The sequence below is a fragment of the Quercus robur genome, chromosome 4 (genome assembly GCF_932294415.1).
Source record: "Quercus robur chromosome 4, dhQueRobu3.1, whole genome shotgun sequence".
In the NCBI taxonomy this organism is placed as follows: domain Eukaryota; kingdom Viridiplantae; phylum Streptophyta; class Magnoliopsida; order Fagales; family Fagaceae; genus Quercus; species Quercus robur.
The window spans coordinates 69,101,824-69,128,988 of record NC_065537.1 but is presented as its reverse complement, the minus strand read 5'-3'; the positions used below and the strand labels follow the sequence as shown (position 1 = coordinate 69,128,988).

At 34.5% G+C, this 27,165-nt stretch overlaps 1 protein-coding gene, 1 long non-coding RNA gene and 1 pseudogene across 24 annotated transcripts; all 3 read right to left on the bottom strand.

Annotated features, from left to right (window-relative positions):
- Positions 1-1,265: 1,265 nt before the first annotated feature.
- On the bottom strand, positions 1,266-26,763 carry LOC126724196 (putative disease resistance protein RGA4). Of its 23 annotated transcripts, XM_050428613.1 has the most exons (13): positions 24,318-26,763; positions 10,550-11,419; positions 10,163-10,245; positions 9,861-9,944; positions 4,518-4,664; positions 4,304-4,397; positions 3,483-3,553; positions 3,273-3,350; positions 2,760-2,882; positions 2,342-2,663; positions 2,159-2,251; positions 2,020-2,070; positions 1,266-1,802 (listed from the first exon to the last, which is right to left on the bottom strand). In XM_050428613.1, exons 1-2 carry the CDS (start codon positions 26,301-26,303, stop codon positions 10,577-10,579), a joined length of 2,829 nt encoding a protein of 942 aa, XP_050284570.1. In that variant the 5' UTR covers positions 26,304-26,763; the 3' UTR covers positions 1,266-1,802; positions 2,020-2,070; positions 2,159-2,251; positions 2,342-2,663; positions 2,760-2,882; positions 3,273-3,350; positions 3,483-3,553; positions 4,304-4,397; positions 4,518-4,664; positions 9,861-9,944; positions 10,163-10,245; positions 10,550-10,576. The 23 variants fall into 23 exon arrangements, 14 of the variants coding, with proteins under 14 accessions (XP_050284570.1, XP_050284569.1, XP_050284580.1 ...); XM_050428612.1 differs by having other exon boundaries at positions 3,483-4,397; XM_050428623.1 differs by having other exon boundaries at positions 2,849-2,882; positions 3,483-4,397.
- Positions 13,286-14,779, bottom strand: LOC126724438 (mediator of RNA polymerase II transcription subunit 27-like; annotated as a pseudogene).
- On the bottom strand, positions 17,541-18,447 carry LOC126724224 (uncharacterized). The gene is made up of 2 exons (XR_007654820.1): positions 17,938-18,447; positions 17,541-17,828 (listed from the first exon to the last, which is right to left on the bottom strand). It is a non-coding gene; the product is annotated as an uncharacterized LOC126724224 (long non-coding RNA).
- Positions 26,764-27,165: the final 402 nt, after the last annotated feature.

The window sequence follows — 27,165 nt, the reverse complement described above, 5'->3', positions numbered from 1 at the left end:
TTGTCTTTGAATGGTTGGTGGTGGCACACGGTTCTGTTGATGCTGACACTAGGAGAAAAGTTGTGTAAAAGTACAACTATAGGCTGAAACTGAAAACTAAAAACTGAAAACACGGTAACAAAATAAATTTTTAATATATGAATAGTGTCGTAGGACCCGTAAACAGTATGTGAACAGTGCATAAACAGTAAATTTTGTCTCCTACTCAGTAAATCATGTGATTTTACTATTCATGCACTGGGAGAAGAAAAAAAAAAAAAAAAAAGACAAAAAACGTGAACGTGGATCCGCAAACATGATCCAAATGCTCACTATATATCTAGAAAATATAAATAAAAATTAAAAAACTATATTTATCTAAAAGACTATATAAATAAAAATAAGTTGAAACAAGCATTACTGGAATAGAGTCTCATTTAGAGCAAAGAAGTTCATAATGTATTTGTGTTACATAAAGTATAAATCCCAATTTTTATTATTAAACAACAACAAAAAACAGATGGTAGATCATGCACGCACTTTTTTAAAAAGTAAGCAAACTTCTTATATAATTCTTTAGAGAAATTTAGTATTAGGATTATAATTGCACTTGTGTAGACAAGGGCATAATGTTTTATTAGTATACTTAAAAGTGTGCTATATAAAAAACATGTCCTAAAAAATGTATCACTTATGTGGAAGCATATATTCTTAAGACGTGATTCTCAAAAAAAAAAAAAAAATTCCAAGTTGAAAAATACCTAACCTTTAGTACATATTGCTCTCTGTCCTATACTATTGGCCTTATTTGAAAAATCCAACTTTTTAGAAGATTGTTATTTATTACATTATCTTTCAAATGGAAATGTACAAATTTCAAGTCATCATTTTCTTAAGTTTGGTATCATTAAATAATATAGGTTAAAAAGGAAAATAGTACACAACAAAAAATTTTAGGCTAAAATACAAGTAACATTTTTTTTAATTGCTCAATTGATATTCTCATCATTCATTTTTATAATTCAGTCCATAAAATTTACATGTTTTGTCACCATTATTCCTACCGTCCAAAAGTGCCTATTTCCATTTTAAAAAAAAAAAAACTTTTTCTTAATGCTAATATACTATTAAATTCTCTTTTAAAAAATTTCATAAAAATCCTTTAAAAAAAAAAGTTGAAACAAGGATTGCTACAATAAGGTATCACTTTCAGACGTATAATAGTCTCATTTACAGCGAATGTGTTAATACATATGTAAAACTAGAGTCATACATGATACAACACATTGTATAAATCTGAATTTTTATTATTAAAAAAAAAAAAAATCTTTCTGGAATATTCCTTCACCATATAAAAATAATAATACAAAACATAAATTGACATACAAGTATGGACTATGGAGAGCAGCCTAGCTATAATCAAATCCAGGTAGCAAAGAACAGCCCGATAAACTGGTTCACACGAAAGTGCAGAACAAAGCTGGCCACCCAAATCATACAATTTGAAAAAGAAATGAAATATTTGATAGTCTAACCAACAGCAACATTAAACAAGTTGAGAATTGCAAAATCAGCATTCCTGATGAAATGAATGAATCTGTTCAACTGTTCTCATTCTCTGGCGCTACTGTTGAAGATGACTAATACTTTTCCAAAGAAGGACAAATGACCAATCCACATTATCATGAGTGATCTTAACCATCTTCCTTGTAATAGGTCAAATTCTAGACTTAATACAAAATTTGCTCTGTATTAATGTTGACTAATCCCCTTTTGATGACCCTCCAATGGTTAACTTCACAACCATATAATGGCTGATATCCCTGACAAAGAATCAGGGAGTTAGAGAAACATTTTGTTTTCTTCAAATAGCTAGAGATATGATCATGCATGCAAACAACTTTCACCCCACAATGAAAGGAAACAAGGGAGTTTTTCCATAATAAACTGGTTAAAGAATAGAGTCTAAAATCTGAATATTAGATATTTAAAAATATAAAGGAACTGTCAATTTTACAAAAAAGAAACATGTAGGCTCACCTCTCATGGAAAAGGAGCTGAGACAAGTTGTGTGCTCAATGGAACCGCCATCTACAGAGGAAACAATGGTTAAAATATCATATTAAATACTAATCAATAACAGCATACTTGTATCATTTACTTAAAATTTTATAGCTACCTCTATTTTGCACTCTAATAACCCAAAAGAACAGCTATCCAACATTGAAACAATTAGTCTGCAAAATGAGAACAGAGGCTCCAAGTATCTTACCTACAAAATATAATACAACAGTCTTCACAACAAGAAAAAAAGAAGAATAAACCAACAAAAAACCTTGAAGTAATAAATGACTAAGCTTACCGAATTAAGTTGGGCCAAAAAAATCCAAGAGAACTCCAGCAAACATATGGGCAAAGGATGAGTGTAACATTGGGAGCTGAAATTGAAACTGGCAAGAGGTAAAAGGAGTGAACTATTGACAAGATTTGGAAGGCATACATTCACACTTAAAGTGGCAAGAATTAGTTGGATTTAACTTCAATTGTTGTGAGAAATATGTAAAGTTGCATAACAGCTTTTATTTGAACTCAAATTTACCTTTTTTGAAGGCTTCTCAAAACTTGCTTCTAGAGAGAATACAATAGGACAAAGCTTCAATCACCAATTCTTCCTTGATTAATAACTTCACCAAGCAGCAATATTTGTATAAGGAAAATTCCAAGATTATAACTTACAACAACAAAATGTAACAGGAGAATTCAGGTGAAAGACAGCGTACTCCTCAAAGTGGAATTCAACCAAAATTCTCCCTTTTCTTTACTCTCTATAGTACACAAAGATAGGATCAACTTCACACTTTGCACTTACTTCAAAGAAATTGTTGAAGTGACCTTCATCCCAACTGCAAAAGAGGGAATATTATTAGAAAACTGAAACTATAACATGAAACAGACACTCCTATCATTAGCACAACTCCAATTAATTGTGTTCTTAGTGGAAAATCGATTTTTTCTAATACGCTTGATGATACTTTTCTGCCCCTTTTTGTTCTTTCTTTGTGTTATTTCTCTTTCAGCTTGAAATCTTCCTAGACTAGACGAACAGGATTCTAGTGCATGTGAATACAAGTTTTCGAGTTCAAGTTTTCAGCATTAATAAACCATCATAAAATGGTAGGTAAAGAAGTAAGAAAAAAGAGGATATTCTACCATTCTGTTTGAAATTTTGGAGAAAAATTTAAAGATAAATACATAACAGGGAACACACCCAAAAAAAAAATCTGAAAGCATACCTGGAATAACAAGCTAATTCCTACAAGGTAATTGGATGCTCCGTTTTCATTCATACAATAATGGAAGTTATGAAGTATCTGCAAAAATAAAACATTTTCAGCACAAGAACAACAAAAACAATTATTGAATTTACCAAAGAAAGAACTTCTTTTTTTGGGAGGACAACAATAAGAAGCTAAGGCACAATAAAAATGATAAGAATATTTCACCTTGATATATTTGGAGATGAGGTAGAGGCTGTAGCAGTGGCAGGTGCCACAAGATCCAAAAGATTAAACCACTAGGGAAAAAAGTTTTTTAAGTGACTTGGCTTATAAAAGTAGGAAAAAAAAAATAAAAAAAAAAGTAACAAAGTTGACAGATTACCAAGGTTTTATCTGGAATTTTAGAACATGTCCAGAATATAATTGGAAATTTTATATTTTTTCAAATAAAGAGATAAGAAATGGAATGATGGAGAATTGTTTTGTTACATATACTGTAGGATTTGTGAGCATGTATAGGCACGCTAGACTAAATAAACCTATTGGACTCGATCTCATTTTATGCTTTTGACAAAAAACAAATTCTCCAAAAACATTTGGGAAAAGAAGATATTATTCGGCCTTATTATCTCACCACATAAACTACATAAGTCATTAGTTAGTTACTATTACTAATTACCCAAATGACCATGTGTAAATCAATATTTAGCAAATACAAGAACATGTCAAAAGCTTATAATATAAAGGAAAGAACTTGACCAAACTGAATACATTATAATAAGTTAATTCCTGCAGTCTTAGTTGGTAGGGTAGATACTCCCTTAAAGTGTCAAAAGATTTTCTCCATTTCTACAATTGTTAGAAATGAAACAAAGAACATCACCTCATGACATCAAAGAAGTTTTACGTACAACGATATAGATGTTATCCTTTCTTCTCTGTTTATGTGATGAGATCATATAAGTAGCAACAGTCCTTTGCACATACAAAAGGGAAACAAAACAGAAAGAAATTTCCCAAATAATATAAAGCAAATAGATGATAACCATTGAGTCCATGACTTGTTGCACAATTTCAGGGCCAGAAAGTTTTGAATAGAGTCCAAATTTTGCGCCAAGTTAGTTGTTGCCTTAATTTGTTCTGCATGAGATATCAATTGATTGAGAAGCTTCAAAATATCAAAACTGAAAATGCAAAGATGATGAAGAAGAAACAAGAACAAGAAAATTGGTGTTCGGTTCTTCATAAAAAAACAAATACCTGAAGTAGTTAAAGACACCATCAGATTCAACTCTTTCCCTCCTATACTCATGTTTGCTGCCTCATGTTCACATAGGACTCCACGGCCAAATTCAAAACCAAGGGCCACGGCTTTAGAAGAGAGAGAAAGTGCCAAATTACCAACCACTGGAAAAACCAAAAGTTCTAAAACCTGGGTGTTGTTTTGAGTGTAACAACCTATTATATAAAAATGGGTAAAGTAGCAGTATCCTCTAATCTTAATTGGGATTCAAGCAAAAAGGAAAACCTTCATTGGTAAATTATAATCGAGTAACATATAAAATTCAATCCAATCTACATTTGAATTTGTGCATGAATGAACAAATTAGACTCATTCAGTCATTCTCTCATTCTTCTTTGACTTCAAAGTCAGTCTTACATTAACAATTCGACATGTGATGAAGCAAACAAAAAATTTTCATTTAATCACCTCATTAAAATAAAATATGTTACTTCCTCAACAAAAGAGAGAATTTAAGAAACCAGAGAAACGAAGAACAAATGATAGACTTTTAAATGAACAAAAGAGAATCATCCAACGAAATACCTGCAAAATAAGCTAATTCCTGCAATGGTAGACCTAGATTATGTCCTCTCTAAGCGTTAACAAACTGACTTTGACTCTGATTCTGATTCTGCAATTATTAAGAAGCAACCATACACACACCATATTATGGTCTTATGTACAAAGATACAAATAATTAAAATTTTAACATACATACATACATACATACATACATACATATATATGTATGTATGTATAAAGGGAAGGATTACATTATCCTAATCTTTCTAGTTCAAATAACTTTGTGAAGAAATCAAGTGTCTAATTAACATTTTATAGATAGGAAAAAGAAAAAGAAGAAAAGAGAGAGTTTTAAAATGGTTTAGTTCTGCATAAGAAAGAAGTTGAATAGTTTTAGAAGTAGTCCAAAATATCAAAACCCTCAAAAACCAGTGGTTGGTTTTTAATTTGGGATGAAAAGATAGATAGATAGATAGATGCATACCTAAAGAAATTGTTTCTTCTTGGTTGATCAGATCATCCACATACACGTATGGGACATGAGCTATGATGGCCAATCTTCACCTGTTTGCCTCTCACATCTTTGCTGTAAGAGGGGACAATCAATAATTTCCAACTTTTTTAAAGGTGAGATTGCGACTCCCTCGAGGAAGTGACGTCAAATTGGGACAATTATCAATTCCTAGTTCTTGTAAAGAGGTGAGATTGTGAATCCCTTGAGGAAGTGACGTTAGTTTGGGACATTCCCAAATGTTAAGTCTTAGTAGTGATGTGAGGATGCCTATCCAAGGGAGAGAACCCAGTCCATCGTACCTTTTTATATAGAGTTCCTGGAGAGAAATGAGGTTCTGCAGCCTCTCCTCTAGAAGTGATTTTAAATCATTAATTTGATATAATTCTAAATCCTCTAATTGAAAGAGAGGAAAGTAGGTTGATGTGGTTGCTCTCATTTTCATTGTTTGCTCCAATACCTTCCAGTCTGGGACATTTAATCAAATTGCCTCTCTTACCCATCATAGCTCAGCCATCCTTCCTCCTACCTCTCTTTGGCCTAAAAACTCCATACACTCTATCCATCCATTACACTGCTTGCCCCCTCTGCTTTCCAATCAATATATTACTAAAAGCTGAAGCGTAGCGTTTAATGCTGCTGCGCTCACGTTGAGCCACGTCAACGTCCACGTCATCATCTTTTTTTTTCTTTTTCTTTTTTTGTTCCATTTTCTTATAATTATTTATAATTTTTTTTTATTTCATATTTACACTTCTCTAACCTTTCTTCCTCCCTTACCTTTTCATCTCCCGACTACTTCTCTAACCTTTCTCCTTCTCTCATTCTCTCACCTTCTCATCTCCTCACTACTCTCTACATTAATATCATTCTTCATCTTTCCCTTCATCTTCCTCTATTTTTGTCTCTTCTTATTCACACTTTCTTACTATAAATTTGTCACTATCTCATTCATTCCATGCATAGTTTTTCCTTACAAAAAAAAGGTTCTCTCTCTCTCTCTCTCTCTCTCACACACACACACACACACACACACACACACACACAATTTTTGAGTGAATTTTTATTTTTTATTTTTCTTGCATCTTCACTTTAGGTTGATAATTTTTTATATTCTTTAATCTACTTTAGGTTAATGCGATTCAGTTCTCTCTCTCTCTCTCTCTCTCTCTCTCTCTTTGATTGTTAAATGTTATCCTATTGCATTATAAAGGATTAAATATAAAAATATAATATTATTCTAATACATAGCATGATTTGGATAATTTAATTTGGTAGCTACTATAATTTGATAGCATGATTTTTATAGTGCTCAATTTAGATGTTAAACTATGAGACTTTAATCATTTTTGTTTATTTTTTAATCCTTTGTGGTAGACAAAGTACTCTATAATGCAATTTATTTAGAGAAAAGCAAAGGTTGGCTAAACAAAAGTTATTGGATGAGAGACAAATTTTATTTTTCGCAATTTTACTTTAATTATTATTATTATTATTTTATAACAATGCATATATAAAAATTTAATTCTTAGATTTTGCTAATAATTGATTATTTGATAATATGTTTTGGGTGGACGAAATTACAATTTCCGCAAAGAAAATAACCTTAGTAGATTATAAATAACAATTTTTTTTCCTAATTGGTTCAATTAATCATAGTTAAGTTTTATTAATTTTTTTAGTTACTTTTTTCAGTGTTTTGGATTGTAGGTAGAAAAAATAAGTTTGAGAAAGTTTGTTTAAAACTAAAAGAATAATTTCTAAATTTTATTTTCTTTTTAATGATTCACAAAATGTTATAAATAACTTTTATTAAAAAATAAATATTTTCGTTAAATTGCCTTTTGAATTTTTGAGAAAAATTGTATTTTTTTTTCATTTTAGTACAACAAAAATTATTAAATTTATGATTTATGATTGTTTCTATATTACATTTATGATTATTCTTATAATGAATAAAAATATAATTACAAAATACATTACTCTTTATTAAATTAGTTTAAATTGTATAAAAAAAATTTAATAAAACTACCATAAAAATAATTATCATGCGCAATGCGCAGGTTTGTGGCTAATCTATATATATATATATATATATATATAAAACCGAAACCTTTGGAGCTCCCACAATTTTCCACGTCATCACTATTTTCTTTTTCTTTTTATTTTAGATTCTTTTTTTTTTTGTTCAATTTTCCACGTCATCACTATTTTCTTTTTCTTTTTCTTTTTATTTTGGATTCTTTTTATTTTTGGTTTTATATCTTATCAAGTATTACAATAGTTTAGTTTAAATAAAATTCTATTAGATATATGTTTCAAAAGCTTGAAAATAGCCTTTGGAGCTCCCACAATTTTCCACATCATCACTATTTTCTTTTTCTTTTTCTTTTTATTTTAGATTCTTTTTATTTTTGGTTTTATATCTTATCAAGTATTACAATAGTTTAGTTTAAATAAAATTCTATTAGATATATGTTTCAAGAGCTTGAAAATTCTATTTCAACTAAAATTCTATAACAAAAATTTTCACAAATATAAACTTCTACCAAGGTCGAAACCCTTCATACTCACTCAAATTTTCACAAAGAAAACACACATATCAAATTGAAGCCATAGCAGGAAGCAAGTTGATTCTTCAACGAGAACAAATCATGTCGTACAAAGGCCACCTAATTGCTTTTAGTTTTGAACTCGATTGTCTTATTAACAGCAAAGTCTATGAATTGCAGTGATGGACAGCCGTCCACAAATAACATCCACGCAAGGGCTTGATGTTCTTCTTAATTATCTCATATAATTCTAGGAATTATTTAATTTAATTTTTTTTGGAATTAATATATTTAGATGGTTGGCATAGCAGACAATGTAAAAACAATTTTCTGTCATTTATGTTGCCTTTTGCATAACCCTAAATCAATGTTGAAATGTTGTGTTTTACAACCATCTGATCTTGGTAACCAAACCCTGCACCTATGATTGTTTATGATTATTTTTGTTCATTGTTTGTAGTTTAAACCCATTAAAACTTATTGGCTGATGGTATTTCATGGTTTTTTTTTTTCCCTTTACTTTTACTTTCAAGGTTGCTAGGAACACAACCTAACATGTGATTTTTTTTCATTGTTTAAAGTTTAGACCCATTAAAATTTAAAACTAATTACTTTATAGGTTCATATACTTTTTTCTTCTTCTTCTTTTTCTCTTTTGAATAGTCATATATTTTGTGTTAGTTTTTGCAATATTTGAACATGTTTAGCAGATTTCAACAACTATACCATGTATTATTCTTTTGAAGGTAATCAATTTTTCTTTTATATTTCTCTATTATAAAATCATATATATATATATATATATAGTTTTGTTTCAATAATTTATAGGATGTAAATCTTATGATTCCTTAATATTTTTTGGCCTTTTGGAAGTTTTAACATCTGACTTTTTGAGTTATATTTTTGTAATATCCAAAACTATCTGGAAAATTTCAATAATTATAACCATGAATTATTATTTTGAGTGTAACAAATTTTTCTCTTATATTTCTCTGTTGTGTAGTCACACACACATATATTTTTATAATTTTTAAGCTCTTAATCTTTTGATTCTTTTCAATAGTTATAAGTTTATAGTCATGAACTATTCTTTAATATTTTTCGTAAGCCATTGCACGTTCAAACAATGACTTCTTTATCAAATTGTAACACAAATTGAAGTTATACAAGAGCAATTCATGCAATAATATAGTTTCTTAATCAATTTAAAATTTTATAAAATCAATTTAGTTTACCACATAAATAGGTAGGTTCCCGTGCATAGCACGGGTTGGCGACTAGTGATTATAAAAAAGAACATGCATCATGTTGCCCATTGTTTGAACAGAGACTGCACAACCAAAAGTTAAGAAGCAAAGGCCATGCTTTAGGAGGTAGTGAAATAGACAAAATACCAACTAAAGAGAAATGAAAAGAAAAATGGTGTTATCCTCAAGTCTTAATTGGAATACAAGCAAGATGAAAAACCTTAATTAGTAATATTTAATTGAGTAACAAATAAAAATTCAATCCAATCTTCCTTCAAATTTGCGCATGTATGAAAAATTATACTTGATCAGTCATTCTTGTGCTCTTCTGACTTTAAAAAGTCAGTTTTCATACCAACATGTGAGGAATCAAACAAATATTGTTCTCAAAAATATATATATATATATATATATATATATTACCCCCCCCCCCCCCAAAAAAAAAAAAAAAAGGAAAAAGAAAAAGAAAAGTAACCGCCAAAATACCTTTATAGTAAGCTGATTCCCCGTTGAGTTATTGTTGCTTGGTCATGTTCCTCCCTTCAAAATTCTACCAAAGCTGCTACGATTCTGCAATTATTAAGAAGCAACCATATATGTCATTTCATCAACAGAAGCTTAGATACAATGATATAAATCATTAAAATAATAGAACAAATGGAAGAATTTACAATTATCCCTTTTTATTATCCTAATAATTTAAAGAAATCAAGAATCTAATTAAAGTTTTGATGTTAAAAAAAAGTAAAGGGAGGGATTTATTAAAAAAACAAAAAAAAGATGATTACCATTGAGTCCAAAACTGTACTTGGCATAATTTCTGGGGCATAAAGTTTTGAACAAGGTAAGCCAGGTTTGTCCTTAATTTGTTCTGCGTGAAAAGTCAGATGATTGAGAAATTCTTCAAAATATCAAAACCTCAAAAAGCAGAATGAATAAGAACAAAAAAAATTGGTTTTCAGTTGAGCATAAAAAGCAAGATACTTGAAGTAGTTAAAACATAATTTGTAATTATATTCTATTAACAGATAAAAATTCAATTCAAACTATCTTTGAACTAGTGCATGTATGAATAGATTAGGCTCATTTAGTCATTATCTTGTTCTTTTTTGGCTTTTTAAAGCAAGTATACACACAAACATGTGATTATAAAAGATAGATGGATAGATGCATACCTGAATAAATTGTTTTTTCTTGTTGGATTATTTGGGACAATCTTCACTGTTTCCTTCGTGTAGCCGTAAGAGGGGACAACCAAGAATAATTGGATTTTTCAAAGAGGGGGGAATCAGGGGCATGGAAGTCAGGTTAGGGAAAAATGTAATCTCTAATGTCGAAAGAGAAGGAGGAAATGATGGAAGTAAGAGATGGTGTGGCTCATTATCATCTGAATTCCTCCACCATCCCTTCAGTTTTGGGCAAAACCGTATTTCTAGAGAAGATAAGGATGGGAAGAATGGTGTTTTTGAAGAAGAAGAAGAAGAAGAGGAAGCACCCAACACGTTACTAACACTGTCTTCATCTGAAATGTATTCAAGTGCTTCCATTCCCACAACAGAGAAAGACTTGAGGAAAGGGAGTTGATTTAACGGTGGGAGGTGCTGCAATCTCTCACTTCGTTCTAATTCAAATTTTACAAGATTAGTGAGAGAAGAGACCCAACTTGGAATTCTCACACCCATATAATTCCACAATTCCAACGCTTTAAGATTTGGATGTGGCTGGAGCCCTTCCAGTGACATCTCATCATAACATTCAGTTTCTCCATCATCCGGCAGTCGATCCCACAGTAATTTCAGCTCTTGAAGATGTTGTTTATCCTTTAAATTTGCATCTTTACATTCCCGCACCTCATCTTTTCCATGTCCTAGATTTTCAATTCTTAATTCTCCCCCCAAGTTGTGTAGTAACTTCAATTGACTTAGCCCACCATTGGACTCGGCCTTTTTTTCCTTATACGAACCACAATGGCCTTTTTTCACTTGGCCCCTGGAACCTTCCATTCTCACAACAACTCTTGGTAGTATTGTCTCAAGATAAGTAAGGTGAAATTGAAAGCGAGAGAGAGAGAAATGGCGGAACCTCTGGAGGAGAGAGGAGATATCGTCTTCGCTGATGAAGCTTTTCTTTTGCTTTTTAGTTTTCTCAGTCATTGTTGTTGTTGTTGTTGTTGTTGCTTTTTTCACTTTAATACCAGATGTTGAAGATGTTGTTTATCCTTTAAATTTGCATCTTTACATTCTCGCACCTCATCTTTTCCATGTCCTAGATTTTCAATTCTTAATTCTCCCCCCAAGTTGTGTAGTAACTTCAATTGATGTGGCAGGAGCCCTTCTAGCAGCATTTCATCATCACATTCACTTTTTCCATCATCCCAAACCCACTTTAATACCAGATGTTGAAGATGTTGTTTATCCTTTAAATTTGCATCTTTACATTCCCACACCTCATCTTTTCCATGTCCTAGATTTTCAATACTTAATCGTCGATTTTCGTTGCTAAATAACTGTAATATGCTAAGTATTTCGTTAGTTGTCCTGTTACGAAACAATTTGTAATAATAGCATCTCGAGTTTCTTAAACTCGAGATTCAATTTAAAAATCGAGCTTTTAAGACTCGTTTTTGTTGTTTTTCAGTTGCTGACATGGCGAAAGTTTCCACTTGGATAGCGAGTTTATAAAACTCGATTTTGGAAATCGAGTTTTATAAACTCGCTTTCGCTTTAACGCTTTTTTCCCTTCCCACTTAAAACAATGTACAGAGACCCGTTCAAAATCTCTCAATCTCAGACACCGCTCTCTCAAACTCTCTCAAACTCTCTCAAACTCTTCCCCTCACTGTGAAAATTTCAAAATCAACTCACTCTCTCAAACTCTGTCAAACTCGCCGTGCCGAAGGTGGTTCTCCCATTGAGACTCAGCCACCGAAACTGAGTTCTGCTCCCATTGACAGTGAGGCACTCAAAGTCAGTACTGCTCCCATTGAACCACCGTGCGCCTAAGGTACTCTCTCTTTCTCGAACTCCAATCTTAGGTTTTGGAATTTCATGATGTTTCCTATTTCGTTTTTCAATTTCGGATCTTTCTGGGTTTTGGTGGTTCATGTCATTTCAGTGAATGCATGTATATTATTCTGTTTGGTTGTTTGGGAAATTAAATTTAGCAAAACTGATTGAGCATTTGATTGGGTTTCATTAGTGTAAAAAGTGTTAATATCTGGATTACATTGGTATTTAATCTAGTTTGTTGGGGTTTCATTTGATTTGTTTGTGGGTTTTGTTTGATTTATTTGTGTATCTTGTTTCATGGTATTTTCACTGATTTGTTTTGGGTTTGTTTTAATTTTTTGATTGTATTTTCGTTTGTGGGTTTGTAAAGCAAATTTTGGGTTTGATGAAATGGTTCTATGAACGGTGTATGAGTTGTGAAGTAATAAGTGAGAATATTCATTTGAAAAAAATGAGAACTTACACCTGAAAAATAATGGAAGGAAATGGAGTCAACAAAACAATACATCTAAGAATTTTTTTTTATTGGGTTAAAAATACTCAAATCAAGCCAAGGAACGAAAGATAAAAAAATATTAGTTCAAGAAGAGGATTATACCTGTGTTTGGAGTGTTTGGACCAAGAGCGATTCTGTGTTTTGCATCTCAGGATGAACCGGAACCTATGGATCTTATATAACATTGGTCCACAAATCTGTTTTCTGCAATTACATTTTTATTTTTAATTGTTATTTACTTATCTGGGGGAAGGGAGGGAAAAAAAGAAGAAGAGGACGAGGATTATAAAAAAGTCTTTTTCAATTCTTAACCACCCAAAGGTTAGGAACCTCATGTGTAACTAAACATTAAGAAGTTGATGCATTGGGGTGATTGTGCAGAGGTAACACTAAGCTGAAATTAGAAGTTAGAAGTTAGAAGTTAGCTGTCCACACTTACTGCACCACCAACAACATAAAATTTAGAAGTCAAACACCATCAAAGAAATCTTAAAAAGTGGGAAACAGAGTCACACCTGCAGACTTTTGAAAATAAAGTTTGATAACTACAGATCCAATGCTACAAAAACAAAAGCAGAAAGTTATAAATCTTAAATATGTATGATAAGATTGTACAAAAAAAAAATAGTAGACAATATAATTAGCCCAATAAACTCAAAGAGATGGTACCAGAAGAGAATGTAGAGCTGTTTCAGCTTGATTTCCAAGGAAATATTGCAGAGCCATAGCAGCATGCTCCTGCAATAGGAAAATGCTAAAATAAGTAGGAAGTTTTAACCACCTGAACTAGGAGAAAGATAAAATTACCAGCAAAGGCTATTACCGTGATGCGTCTAAATACATGATAAACTGAAAAACCTCTAGAATGTATGTAGTTGCCTCCCTGTTAAATACAGTAGAAATCAAATACATTGCAGCTAAGCACCCTCAATAATAAAGGAAAAAGATAATAGTAAAACAATAAGGCTCAATAATTATAAAAAATAAAAATAAAAAAAGTACAAAGACAACATAAACATAAGCATTTACAATATGAAAGCTAGGGAAAAACTAAAAGCTTCAAAATAGAAGACAAAATAGATCACAATATGTAAAAAGATAAAGATTTTGCAAAATAAAGGGGAGGACAAAAGATATCCACACTTCCACTGCCATGAAGACAAGTAGTCAGTTTACCGTTTAGCCCACAAATCTAACAATCTTCAAGTAAAATCTCATATGGCACTTAAAGGAGAAATCAGAATACTCACATAAAATGTAATCAATCTTAACTTGTGATCCGGATATTATCTCAAAGATGAGGAATGGAACAATGAATCATATGGGTCTCCAAGTAAACAGAGAATAGCATGATATGATATTTAGTTAAAAAATTAAGATATCTGGATATACAAGATTACCTCATCTGGAGAGAAGAAAGCAACTGAGTCAGGGTCAATAGAACCAGCTGGATGCAGAGATACAACTGCTCTGAAGACAGATGGAAACAGCAACTCAATTACAGCAATCTTCTCTACAGCAACCGCACTCAACGATCCTGCTCTTAGTTTATTTGAACTGTGATAATTATGTTCTTTAGATGTTTCCATGGAAGCCTCATTAGTTGAAGAGGGCAGCAAAGAAGCTCTTTTCAACCAGTCCAATCACTCATAAGTGAAAATTTTCAAATTTGGCACTTCTTTTTCCAAATGCATTAGAACATCTGATAGTGTCTTAAAACCGCTAAGCTCTTCTTGATGATTTTCCATCGGTACTTGGGGACCACAAAGTTTCTTTGAAGCTGATTTGGCATCCTGATCATGTAATCCATCATCAAGGTGAGGAAAAAATCGTCTTTTCTGATTAGTGAAGGCCTTGAGAGCTAACCTGCAAATATTCAGAAGCATAACTAATCAGTAACCAGTTGGTGCATGGCCATTGAAGAACATGCAGTGGCAATTTATTAAGACTAGAAGGGGTATGTGCTAAGTAATATATTAATAATAACAATATATTGATCAGTTTAACACTTAAAACAATTGCTCCTTTAGTATGAGCATGGCATGACTAAAAATATAAATTCCTACATCCTCAAGAAAATATGTAAGAGCAGATCAATGTAGTTTTTTTTTTTGATAACTAGCAAGATCAATGTAGTTGTATCTTGTATGTAAACCTAATGCAATAGCATTATGAACCAAGAAGTCTCCAGGCAGAAGCCCCATTCCCCAATTGATTAACTGATTCAGACCAAACGCAGCATTGGTAGAATGCGGCCTTGTCGTATGGTCTTTCTTTCACGGTTTTTTTATTCTTTTTTTTTTTGGCCAGCAGGAGTAGAGCATGCACTACAGCCAAACTTTTATGAATTATGGATCTTCTTCGATTGATGGATAACAACAATAAAGTGGGATAGCAAGTCCTATGCACAAGTTTTAATAGTGGTTTCTATGTTTATAATGTTATAAGTGGCAGGAAACATGATACTCACACAGTCCATATATGTTCAACCAATTGATAAATAAGCATGCTAAAAGTTCATAACCAACACAAAGCAGAATTAATGAAAGTAGTCATTTTATTTGGTACAGAATTCAATTTCTTTTAATTGTAAAAGTTTACAAAATTATTCCAACTCCAAAAAATTCATTATGTTTTTTTCTAACTTACCAATTCTAATTTCTTTGATTGCGTAAACACCATCGATTTGCATGTTTTTTGGTATGATTGCGAACTTACGTTTTTTGAAGAAAATTCTATTTTACAATAGCACTCCTTTGCCCCTACACTATTAATGATCTCACAGTTGCATTGTTTGCAGTATAGAGCCTCGGATTGATGAGGAGTTAGAGGTCTTGGACCCCGGTCCACGTCAGAGGTCATTGTTGACACGACAGCCATATCATCGATCAGAGGCCATTTGGAATGGCGAGGTGAAATTTCTAGTTCTAACAACTGCTTTAATATTTACGTTGTCTTTGATTGTTAGTTAGCAAGTTCTTTCAATGTTGTATTTCTAGTTCTAACAACCGCTATAATTTTGATCGATTTTGTAGGACTCGGGCCCACTTACGTGCCGTGGTCGCACTAAGGAGATGGCAAACGTTCAGATGCAAGATAATCGAGTCATTGATATTATCAAATTGCTAAGGCTAGAAGGATTGTTTAGAGCCCCTTCAAGAGAGATAGACAATTGCCTAATATCGGCCCTAGTTGAGCGATGGCGGCCGGAGACTCATACTTTCCATCTTCCACATGGTGAGATGACAATCACCCTAGAAGATGTGGAGGTAATTTTTGGACTTCCGATAGACGGTGACGTCTTGGTTGGGCCGACTGCTGTGGTGGATGATGGGGGTTGGAGGCGATTGTGTACGGAGTTGCTGGGTTTTAGTCCGCCGAATGACAATAAAACATTGGTGGGGCAAAGAATTCTCATCAGCCGACTTGTTGAGGCCGTTGCAGCGCCATTGCCTCATGACGCAACGGAGATGCAGATACACCGGTATGCCCGGTGCTATATGTTAGCGCTAATAGGGGACAAACTTTTCATGGACAAGTCAGGAGATAGGGTGCATTTGATGTTCCTGGACTTCATGCGTAACCTTCGTGATCCGCCACAGTATAGTTGGGGTAGTGGTTGCCTGGCCTGGTTATATAGGGAGTTGTGTCGGGCAAGCGAGAAAGGGGCATCGCAGATTGGTGGGGCGTGCACCTTGGTCCAGTATTGGGCATGGGCAAGGTTGCCATTCTTGTGCCCGAGGATAGAGCCCCCACCTGGATGTGATTATGGCCCATGGCCATATGCTCCACTTGCATTTAAGTAAGTCTTTTCTTGATACCAAGTGTGTTCTGCAATGTACTCTTCTTAGTAACTAAATTGTATTATTGTTCTTATGTTATTTGCTTGCTTGTAATTGTAGGTGGGTGCGGGTGCCAAGCCCGAAGAGTAGACCATCCGGCATGGCCTTGGTCCACTATCGCGAGCTATTAGTTACAATGCAGCCAGAGCAGGTAATAATATTCAAAAAATTTGTTTGGTTATGATCATTTTCGTTAATAATATGATTGCTTCATCCTTTAACATATCTTTTGTTATAATTTTAGTTTTTTTACCCTTTATATATGTATTTTCCCTTGTTTCACATTTGAAGATGCTATGATAATTGTTTTTTTTTTTTCTATCGTAGATTGTGTGGCAGCCATATGAGGCACACTTCAGCCACCTTCCTGAGTTCTGCGTTGCAGGGAGGGATATGTGGACAGCAAGGGTGCCGCTTCTGTGTTTTTGCATAGTAGAGAGACACCACCCAGACCGTGTCCTTCGACAGTTTGGCTTGGCGCAGGAGCGGCCTGACCATGTTGTCTACGATGATAGGCTGCATAAAATCGACTTACGTGGGAAGGTGGAAAGGAATTGGAGGGAGGAGCATGGACCGTATATCATTTCTTGGGAAATGAGACGACAACAAGTTTGTCATGCACCTCCTCATTCCAGGAATCATTCACTGGGGAATTTTTTTTTTCATTTTTCCTGGTTATGCAGACAAACCAGAAACTGAAACGTGTGCATGCACCAGGTGAGAAGCAAAGATAAACAAACTACGAATATAATCCATAAACCCTCATTTAGAGGCAAAGAAGCTAAGAATGTAAATACACGTACATTACATCAAACGAAACTACTGAAACTTCTACGCTCTCTGTATAAACATGGTTTTACAATGCAAAATGCAGTTACATCGCAAGAAAAGGCATTCTCAATATCAACATTCTAAACATGCCCAACCACGCTTAATTTGCAGTTCTAACCATACTATTGAAATCACAATCTTCATAGGCATACATTCAATAGAGATTTACAAGTACATTCAACAAAAACCAAAAAGTTCACATAGACCCAATACAACGTAGTCACTTTTCCTAACATCGGCTGTCCACACAACAAAAACATCGTCCTTGGAAGCATGCCTGAAAAATGTAGAGTAATCACATTAGGGGAAAAGATAGTAAACATTAGGTCAACATGGAATGAACAACAAATATTTAACCGATGCATAAGTATTTGCCATCTACCTACCTAGTGTGGAACATGACCGCTTGTGGAAGCGCCACGGGACTGCGGACATTTTCTGCGGTTATGCCCGGAAGCATGACACAGTCCACATGTCTGCTTGGACTGACTCTCTATCAAATCTGCATCCTCCCTCCGCCATCCCGGTTCTCGAACCTTATTCCTCACTCCATCCATCTCATTCCTTATTCTCGACTTCACTGGTCGACCTTTGGCCCGCAACAATGCTGGATTAGGCAACCACTTTGGCCCTATGGGATCCCTCCACAAAGCCATCGACTTAGGAACCACAAATGCATGCTCATAAGTGTTAATGGCATTGTTCAAACCATAACACGGGTGAATAAATGTGGTCGAATCAATATTTAAATAGTCACATACTCTGATTGCATGTGAACACGGGATCCCTATGTTTTGCCATTTCCCACAACTGCATGTTCTTTCCTGTAACCGAACTTCATAACTGTGGTTTCCCCCTCCTGCACTACACGTGTTGATTTGGGTAACTATTTGAAATATCAGCTCTTCATTGTTAAATGGCTTGAGATAATGTTTCTCAGATTTGCTCTTATTCTCATCCCACTTGGAGAAGGCATATTTACTCCATTTCTTACCCTCTGAGAACTCAAAAAGGTATTCTTTGTGACGGTCGTGGAAATAACTGACAAGTTTGTTCCAAGTGAACTCAACCAACGCGGCAATAGGAAGGCCCCGTGCACCTTTCAATACACCATTGAAGCACTCTGATATATTGGTTGTCATTGCCCCAAAACGTCTCCCACCATCATGTGACTGGGTCCACATATCCACTGACTCGCCCATTAGGTATGTGTATGGAAGATAATCTTGATTCTTTTCCTTCCCATCCTTCCCCGTCAACTTCTTCTTATTTCTAATGGCCTCAATTTCCGCCTGCTTAATGGTCTCCATTATGGAGGTAAATTTCACTGCCTGACTAGCATATCCAGCTTTCAACGCCGCTGACTTCAGAGTCGAGTTCTGAAAATGTGTGTTAAAGTTGCTAGCAACATGTCGAAGGCAATATCTATGAAATACCAGTGCTCTTCCATCATCCCTTCTAGGCCAGTTTGCAATGGCGTTTTTGATACCGAGATGTCGGTCAGAAATTATGCAAATGCCTTCGTTAGGTATCACGCGGCCAATCGCATCTCTGAGACATTGTAAAAACCACCTCCAACTAGACCCTGACTCAGAATCCACAATAGCAAAGGCAAGAGGGAATACCTTGTTGTTAGCGTCGGTTGCCATTGCAACCAACAACTTTCCCTGATATTTACCATACAGATGAGTCCCATCAATACTGATAACCGGCTTGCAATATTTGAATCCATCAATGCTTGGACCGAAAGACCAAAACACATAATTCAAAAATACTGTGTCATCTTCACCGGTGGATGTGGTACGATAGAACACCTGGGTAGTCGGATCCTGATCAATATATGCCATTAGCAACTTTTGCAACCTTTGATAAGACTCTTCCCAATTCCCAAACATCTTCTCAATTGCCTTTTGTTTCGCATCCCACACCTTGTAGTAAGAAGGCTTTTGTCCCTCATATTTCGACTCTATCATAGATCTGAGATGCTTAATTGGGATAGTGTGATCCTCACATAACTTCTTAAGGATGTCATCTGCAATAAAGTTACAACTCATCATTCTACCATCATTTCACACCCCAGTCCGTATACACGTGTGAGGACCCTTGTACACGGTGACTATCCATAGATTGTGGAACTTGGGCTTATTGACTACGCAGACATACCACGTGCATGACTCATCAACGCATTTCGCACAAAGTTTTGTCGTGGTTGACCTACTGATCAAAAAATGTTTGTTTTCCTTGAGGGCACACTTTGTTAATACGCGTTGCACCTCCATTTTATTGGCAAAAGTCAAGCCTTTGCACAAATTCATCCCCTCTCTCCAACTAGACACAAATGGTGTCTCAATATGTGAAGGATCAACAAAATTTTCCCAAGTATTTTCAGAAAATGACAAGGCAGGTGGTGAGTACACAGGGATTGTGTCCGTAATGTTTTGGACACTAAGAACATTGTATGCATCAGGTTGACTACCGTCCAATGTCTCATCGTCATCAATGTCCCTCTCAAAGTCCCTAAAGTCCCCTTGTTCAATCCTGTCTTCAATCTCATCTCTATCGCCAAAATCTTCACCATTAATGGCAATATTTTCATCAACATAGTCATCATCATCATCCTGATCCTCGTCCTCATCATCATAATCATCATCATTCTCATCCTCATCCTCATCCTCATCATCATCATCATCGGCATGAACATCTTCATCGGCATGAACATCAGCATGCTCTACATGTGTAAAATACTGGTATTGAGCATCTGGAACTGTAACTTGTAAACTTGTTTGTGTTTGTTGGATTTCCTCAATACCAACTTCTGCACGTGGCTCCAACTGTATGTACAACTCAATGTTAGTTACTTCAGGTATTCTCTCCAACTTGTCAAACATGATCTTCACATGTTTGTCTGATTCTATCGCCATGTACTTGTAATTAATCCGGTGCTTCAGGATTTCATTTGGCATGCGATAAGTAATGTGTATGTTGTGCACAGCAAGGTTCTCACACAACTCTTCCATAACCATCATCTTCAATTGATCAAGGGTCTTCAACCTACGATCAATTTGGGTATAATAGGTCTTTATACCCGGCCCTTCAAATGGCAATCCCTTGTTCGCATTGGCATTCTTCAACGGACCACCGTGGTATATGATTATATCAATTTCAGGCATTGTGAACCTGTTACAGTCAAGTTACTATGTTAGTTAACAAACATTTTCAAGTTCCCTGATCTAAAAGAAACTTTTTAGTAGGTCTTTAACTTTCTAATAAAAAGATGCGGCCGAGAAACTTTTATAAGTTGCTTTTCATCATACATACAAACTGAACAATTTTTCGTGCCATTTGGTAGTGTAGTACGACTATATTTAACAATTGAACATATACAAATCCATCTATCCTTCCTATATACAAGAGGCTAATTACAGCAACATGGTATGAGAGGTAAACACATGTAAAGCAAAAGATAATTGCAAACGCAATTTTTTTTAACGCATACAAAATTGCAAAAGATAATGGGGGACTAAATAATTGCAAAAGATATATCATATAATTTTGTAACACAAACACAGCCACATGGATGTAGTTTCCAGTGTCATGTAATACTTGCATTTTTTTCCCTTTACATTCTATGAGGAGCTGTAACATTTTCTTTGATCTTTTAAGATTCTCAATCATAATTTTATTACCTGTTACTAACTTATCATAATCAAGGGCTGTTACATTGGAAGGCTTGGTTTATCTTCATTTTTTCATGAGGATAATTTTATTCTTCTTTATCATTATAGATGAGAGAAGACTGTAACTGCCCCTCTCTAGGTTACTATTACAGGCTTAAAAGGTTAGAAAAAGGTTCCCTAAGCAATTGTTTTTAGAGAATAGCACAAATACTCAAGTGCCAGATGAACCCTTCTGTGTCACAGGCTCAAGGACACATCCAAGAATTCAATTTAGGGAAATTGTGGAAAGATGTGTTTCATCTCTCAATAAATTGATCAAGAGGGCAGACTGTATCTTTTCACCCACAGTTTGTACCATAGTGATGCAACCTGAATAAGGCAGCAAAGATGACGTGTTTGCTGTAAACAGCAGATAAAGCCTATAAGGCAGAAAAGGGAGTCAGTAACCCCAGAAATAAGATTAATTTTCTGTCAAAAATAGCCAGTTTTCTTCAGATTATTACTTATTTATAAGAGAAGCAATGCCTGAGTAGTCAAAGACACATAATAAATGCTAGACAGCTGACAATACATTTAGAGATTGGAGCATCAAGTGGAATTATGCTGATGTAGGATACAAGAGTCATAGATAAACTTGAAGAGGCAGTAAGTGATTTTTCAGTTTATTCTTGATTTCAAAATGTGGTTGATGGTTTTCAATGGACTTTTTTTGGAGTGTATGATCCTAATGCAGATGCAAATAGATAGCAGCTTTGGGAAGAATGGGCAAGGGTATATAGTTGGTTGGTGCATAGGGGAGGCTTTCAACATAATTCCTTTTCCAAGCAAAAGGATGAGCTTTAAGAACAATGGTAAGGATGTGGCATTTTTCTGGAGTTTATTTCAGAACATAGCCTAATGGACTTACCATTGGAGGAAGGTGTTTAAACTTGGTCAAACGATCATGGTCACCCATCAATGCCCAGGTTGGACAAATGTTTGATCTCACTAGCTTTGGAAGAACAATTTCACTATTTGAATCAGAGATTTCTTCAAAGATCATATTCAAACTGTTTTCCCATGTTACTTCATGGTAATGATATCAACAAGGGCAAGGGCTTATTTACATTTGAAAATATGTGGTTAAGAACTGAGGGCTTTGTGGATAAAGTGAGAAATTGGTGGGGGAGTTATCACTACCATGGGTCTCTTAGTTATATATTGGCTTCGAAACTCAACTCCTTGGAAGACAATATGAGAAATAGGAGTAAGGAGACTTTTGGAGATGTGACAGTATGGAAGAAACATTTATTGGTGCTAAATGAATGGAGGAAGAGGGATGCCTGATTGTTGAAGTTTCTTTTATTCCAAAAAATATCGGGGCTTCAGATGCTAAAGATTATAGGCCGATCAGCCTTATTGGTAGCGTCTATAAGATTGTGGCTAAAGTGCTAACTACATCAATTACCTTAAATACCTTAAATAAATGCCTACATCAATTACCTTAAATAAATTAAATGGTTTAAATTATTTAGTTTGGACACACGCTATGATTTGAAGCAACATAAGCGATATTGAGAGGAATATATGATTACTACATTACTGTCTGCCTTAGATTCTGATCTACATGGTTTTAAAGAGCAGATTCTTTCTAGTGAAACCCTCACTTCAGCTGCCAATGTTAATTCTCATTATTGTGCTCATGCTTAGGCCAAGGTTCTATTGAGACAACCATAGTCTTTTGCTTTAGTTTCTAGCATTGGAGGTTGTAATAGCTTCTAGTGGTAATGGTTGTAATGGTGGATGTGGTGACAACAAGTGATCATTTGGTGGTATGAATTGTACTAAACGTTATTGTTGGGTGAAATACAACAAGACAGAGTACGTGCATCAGGTTATACATGGTATTAAACAATTACAGTTTACTTCTGTTCTAGTTGGTAGATTTGATCAAGAAGAATTAATGCAGGGAAACACCTCAAAAAGAATAAAGTCAATGAGAACAGAATTTTTTTTATTTCACCAAAATCGCTAATGCAAAAACATATTTTTATCAAGATGGTTAAGATTAATCACATGAATTAGTAATAAATCAAAGAAAATATAACAAATAATATATAGCTCAAATGACATGCAAGCCAATAAAAACATGGAATTGAAATCAACAACAAAAAGATACTACAAGAAGAACATCTTATATTAGGAAAAAACATGGAGTCATTGGAAAACCCATAAAGTCATTGGGAAGTTCTCTTAGTGGCAAAACCCATACACAACTAATACCCAACTACAATAACAATCAAATCAAAAAACCCATACCTGAAATATGAAATTCTTGAGAGGGAAGAGCAGTGAGAGAGGCAATGTGGTGAGTGAGAGTGAGAGGTGTGAGAGTTAGTGAGGCTGAGTGTATGGGTGAGAGTTGAGGATGCTTTGTTTTTGGGTGAGAGTTTGAAGATACTGAGTGTGGACTGAATAATCTATTCCCAGGAAATAACTTTGAAAACTACTACTATCTGTTTTTGACTGTGGACGGAATGGAGTAGCAAAATAGTTCCACCAGAACTCGAGTCTTATAGACTCGAGTTCTGTTCAAAGTTAACTACATTGTTTGGATAAGTAAATCTCGAGTCTTATAGACTCGGTTTGCGCCAGGAAAAACTCGAGTCTATAAGACTCGAGATCCGTTGAAATTATTATTATTCTTATAATTAAATCTCGAGTTTTATAGACTCGGTTTGTGCCAAGCGAAACTCGAGTCTTTAAGACTCGAGATCCGCGTGGCAATTTTTGCCACCTCAGCAGTGCAGAACTAATGGAAAGCGATTTTATGAGACTCGGTTTTTAAGTTGAATCTCGAGTTTCAAAAACTCGAGATGTTAGTTTTCTAAATTGTTTGAAAATGTGCCTAACTAACTAATTTGAATGGTTGAAGGAATCTGATTTGCACAATACCTCCTTAATCGTCCCCCCAAGTTGTGTAGTTCCTTTAATTGACTTGGCCCACCATTGGACTTGGCCTTTTTTTTCTTATACGAACCACAACAGCTAGCCCCAGAACCTTCCTTTCTCACAACAACCCCTGGTAGTATAGTCTCAAGACAAGTAAGGTGTTCGATTTCAAGGGGCATATTAGTCAATTCGTAGCTGCAATCTGTAATATCTAGAAACCTGAGATTGACCAACTTTTTAATGCCCTTGGGTAATTCTCTAAGCCATCGACAATATTGTAGTATCAGTGTTTGCAAATTCAGCATCTTAGTAATGGAATCAGGGAGAATTTCAATTCTATTTCTAGAAAGATTAAGGTATCTTAAATGCTTCAATTTTCCAATTGAATGTGGCACTACAAGTAATAGTAGATTACTCAAATCCAATGCACGTAGATACTTACAATTTGAAATTAATGCATCACAATTTAAATTATTCAAATTCCACCATAAATGAAATACTAGAACTGTGTGTATCTTCCTTCCATTAGGCATGGGGGTTGAAAATTGCATTGGTGAATCCATAAAATTAAATGATACATGACGAACTTTTTCAATATCATTTTCCCCACTTGAATTTAATATGGCACTTTCCGTTCCAGACACAAGACTTGCAAGATCATGCATGAGATCGTGCATTTTACACGATTTTATATTGCCCCATTTATCATTTTCTACATCTTGGAAAAATGACCTCCAAAGTAATTCCATAAAATATTTTTTACCAACATCCTCAAAACGCTGCTTTGGACCTACTAAAACAATAAATCCTTGTGCTGCCCAAAGATTAATAAGTGTGTATACATCAATCCTATCATCTTTTGGAAACAATCGACAATAAGCAAAACATTGCTTCAAGTGTGGTGGAAGATGATCATAACTCAACTTAAGAGTTGATGAGACCTTATTTTCTTGTTGACCTATTTTTAAGAGTTCATTATCTAAGAATGATTGCCACTCAATCTCAGAAGTTTTGAGATACAATAGGCTTCCTATTGTTCTTATAGCAAGAGGTAATCCATCACACTTTTCAACAATCTTATTTCCTATTTCTGAGAATTTTTTTGTTGGTTCTTGACCGTGTTCAAATGCCATTTTTACAAACAAACTCCAAGCCTTTTCTCTAGGCAGACCTTTTAGAGAATACCACGAATTTGTGGCAGTTATCTTTGCTACATTTTCAGAACGTGTGGTTATCAGTATCCTACTTCCCCTTGCACCACCTACTAATAAATTTTTCAAGAGGAGCCATTTATCTCTGTCCTCATTCCAGACATCGTCCAGGACAAGGAAGTATTTTTTTCCATTAAGTTTTTCTCGGAGGTGGTTTTGTAAATTGTCAAGGTTTTCTTCATGGCTCTCTTCTTTTAATTTTAAAGATTCTAAAATTTGTTTAACAATTTGTTTTACATCAAAGTTATCAGATACACAAATCCACAACTTCGGCTCAAAATGTGTTTTGACATTTTCATCATTGTAAATGAGTTGAGCTAGTGTAGTTTTCCCTAGGCCTCCAATTCCAACTATTGGAATAATTGAAACATTATCTTCAACATTGGTATGCAAAAGAAATTTTATAATTTCTTGTTTATCATCCTCTCTCCCAATTACTTCATCTTTAGGTACAAAAGAATAAGTTTCCCTATCCCTATTCTTGACTTGTGGCTCGATGGAGCCTTTTATAAAGGAGAACTTCATCATTTCATTTGTAATGACATCTAGTCTCTTCCTAGTTGCCTTTATCCTATGACCCATCTTAAGACTAAAAGCAAGCTGGTTTGAACTTGAAAAGAAAATGCGTACCTCCTTAGTCATCTTATTTCCAGCCATCATTTTGTGTTGCAAAGCTTCAGTGGAGAAATCATCCAGCACGTCATCTGCATCATGGAGGACATCTTTAAGCTTTTCGAGCCAACCTTTGACCGCAACACTATCACCAGCCTTCTTTTCAGCATCAAGAAGTACATCTTTGATTGTGGAAACTGTGCTCTTTAGATTTTCAAGCTCAGCTTTGACACCATGGGCCAACTTGATCTCTTGGAGAGCTAAGGAACCCACCACTTCAAGGACTTTCTTGGCAAGGTCGAAGAGAGCTCCTTCAGCCATTTTTTTTGTCTTTCTTTCAGGAATACTATATGTGTTTGTGGGATGATGAAAGTGATGAGAGGCAGGTTGTTGTTGTGTCCAGCTTAGAATATCAACATCAATATTTATAAGCCTTAAGGGTTTATCTTGTTAAATACTTTCCTTGTAGTTGTCTTCTAATGATGCTTTGCGCAAAGAACATTAGTTCTTCAGGTGAAAGCAAATAATATTACAAAGCCATGCATACTTCTCCACAAAAGGTATCACCAAACAACTTTGTCAATTGTTCCTTCCTTCACGGATGGCGTGAGTGGTTCGAGGTTCTTTTCTTCATAGGGTGGCTTGATTTTATTCCATACCACTCTCCTCCATTTTTGTGGTTCTTAAGATTGGAGAACATACCAAGTAATACCACAGACATGTTGCACCCTCTTATAGGTATTTTTATTGCATTCACCATTTTTTATATCATGTGTTTCTTCTTAATAATAATGGAATTTTTTTTGAGAAACTTCTTTATAATAATGGAATATTGGTTTACTAATGAAAGGAAAGGATAGCGATTTGGAAGGGGCTATGTAGCCCAGGATTGTTAGTATATAAAAACAAATACAAAAAACACAAAAAATAAATAAAATTTTTATAAAAAAAATGGTGAATTGAAGGAGTATAAAGTTTTCCATACTGGGTTACAAGTAATTTGATACAAACATGATCAAAATTTTTTTTTTTTTTGAAGAGTCATATTTCATTAAATAGAAGTTTTAGTCCAAGTACAAAGCCTCCACAGCTGGGGGAGGGGAATCTTCAATCCATACAACATCCTCTATGATCAAATATTATTATAAGAGTATAATTTACTTATTATATTTCAAGAAAAAAT

Excerpts from the sequence above, each read along its gene's own strand:
- LOC126724196 (XM_050428611.1), bottom strand. The coding sequence starts at position 26,303 with ATGGCTGAAGGAGCTCTCTTCGACCTTGCCAAGAAAGTCCTTGAAGTG. Across the intron at positions 11,420-24,317 it reads TGCCCCTTGAAATCGAACAC|CTTACTTATCTTGAGACAAT; the intron begins CTTACTTGTCTT and ends TTTCAATTTCAC.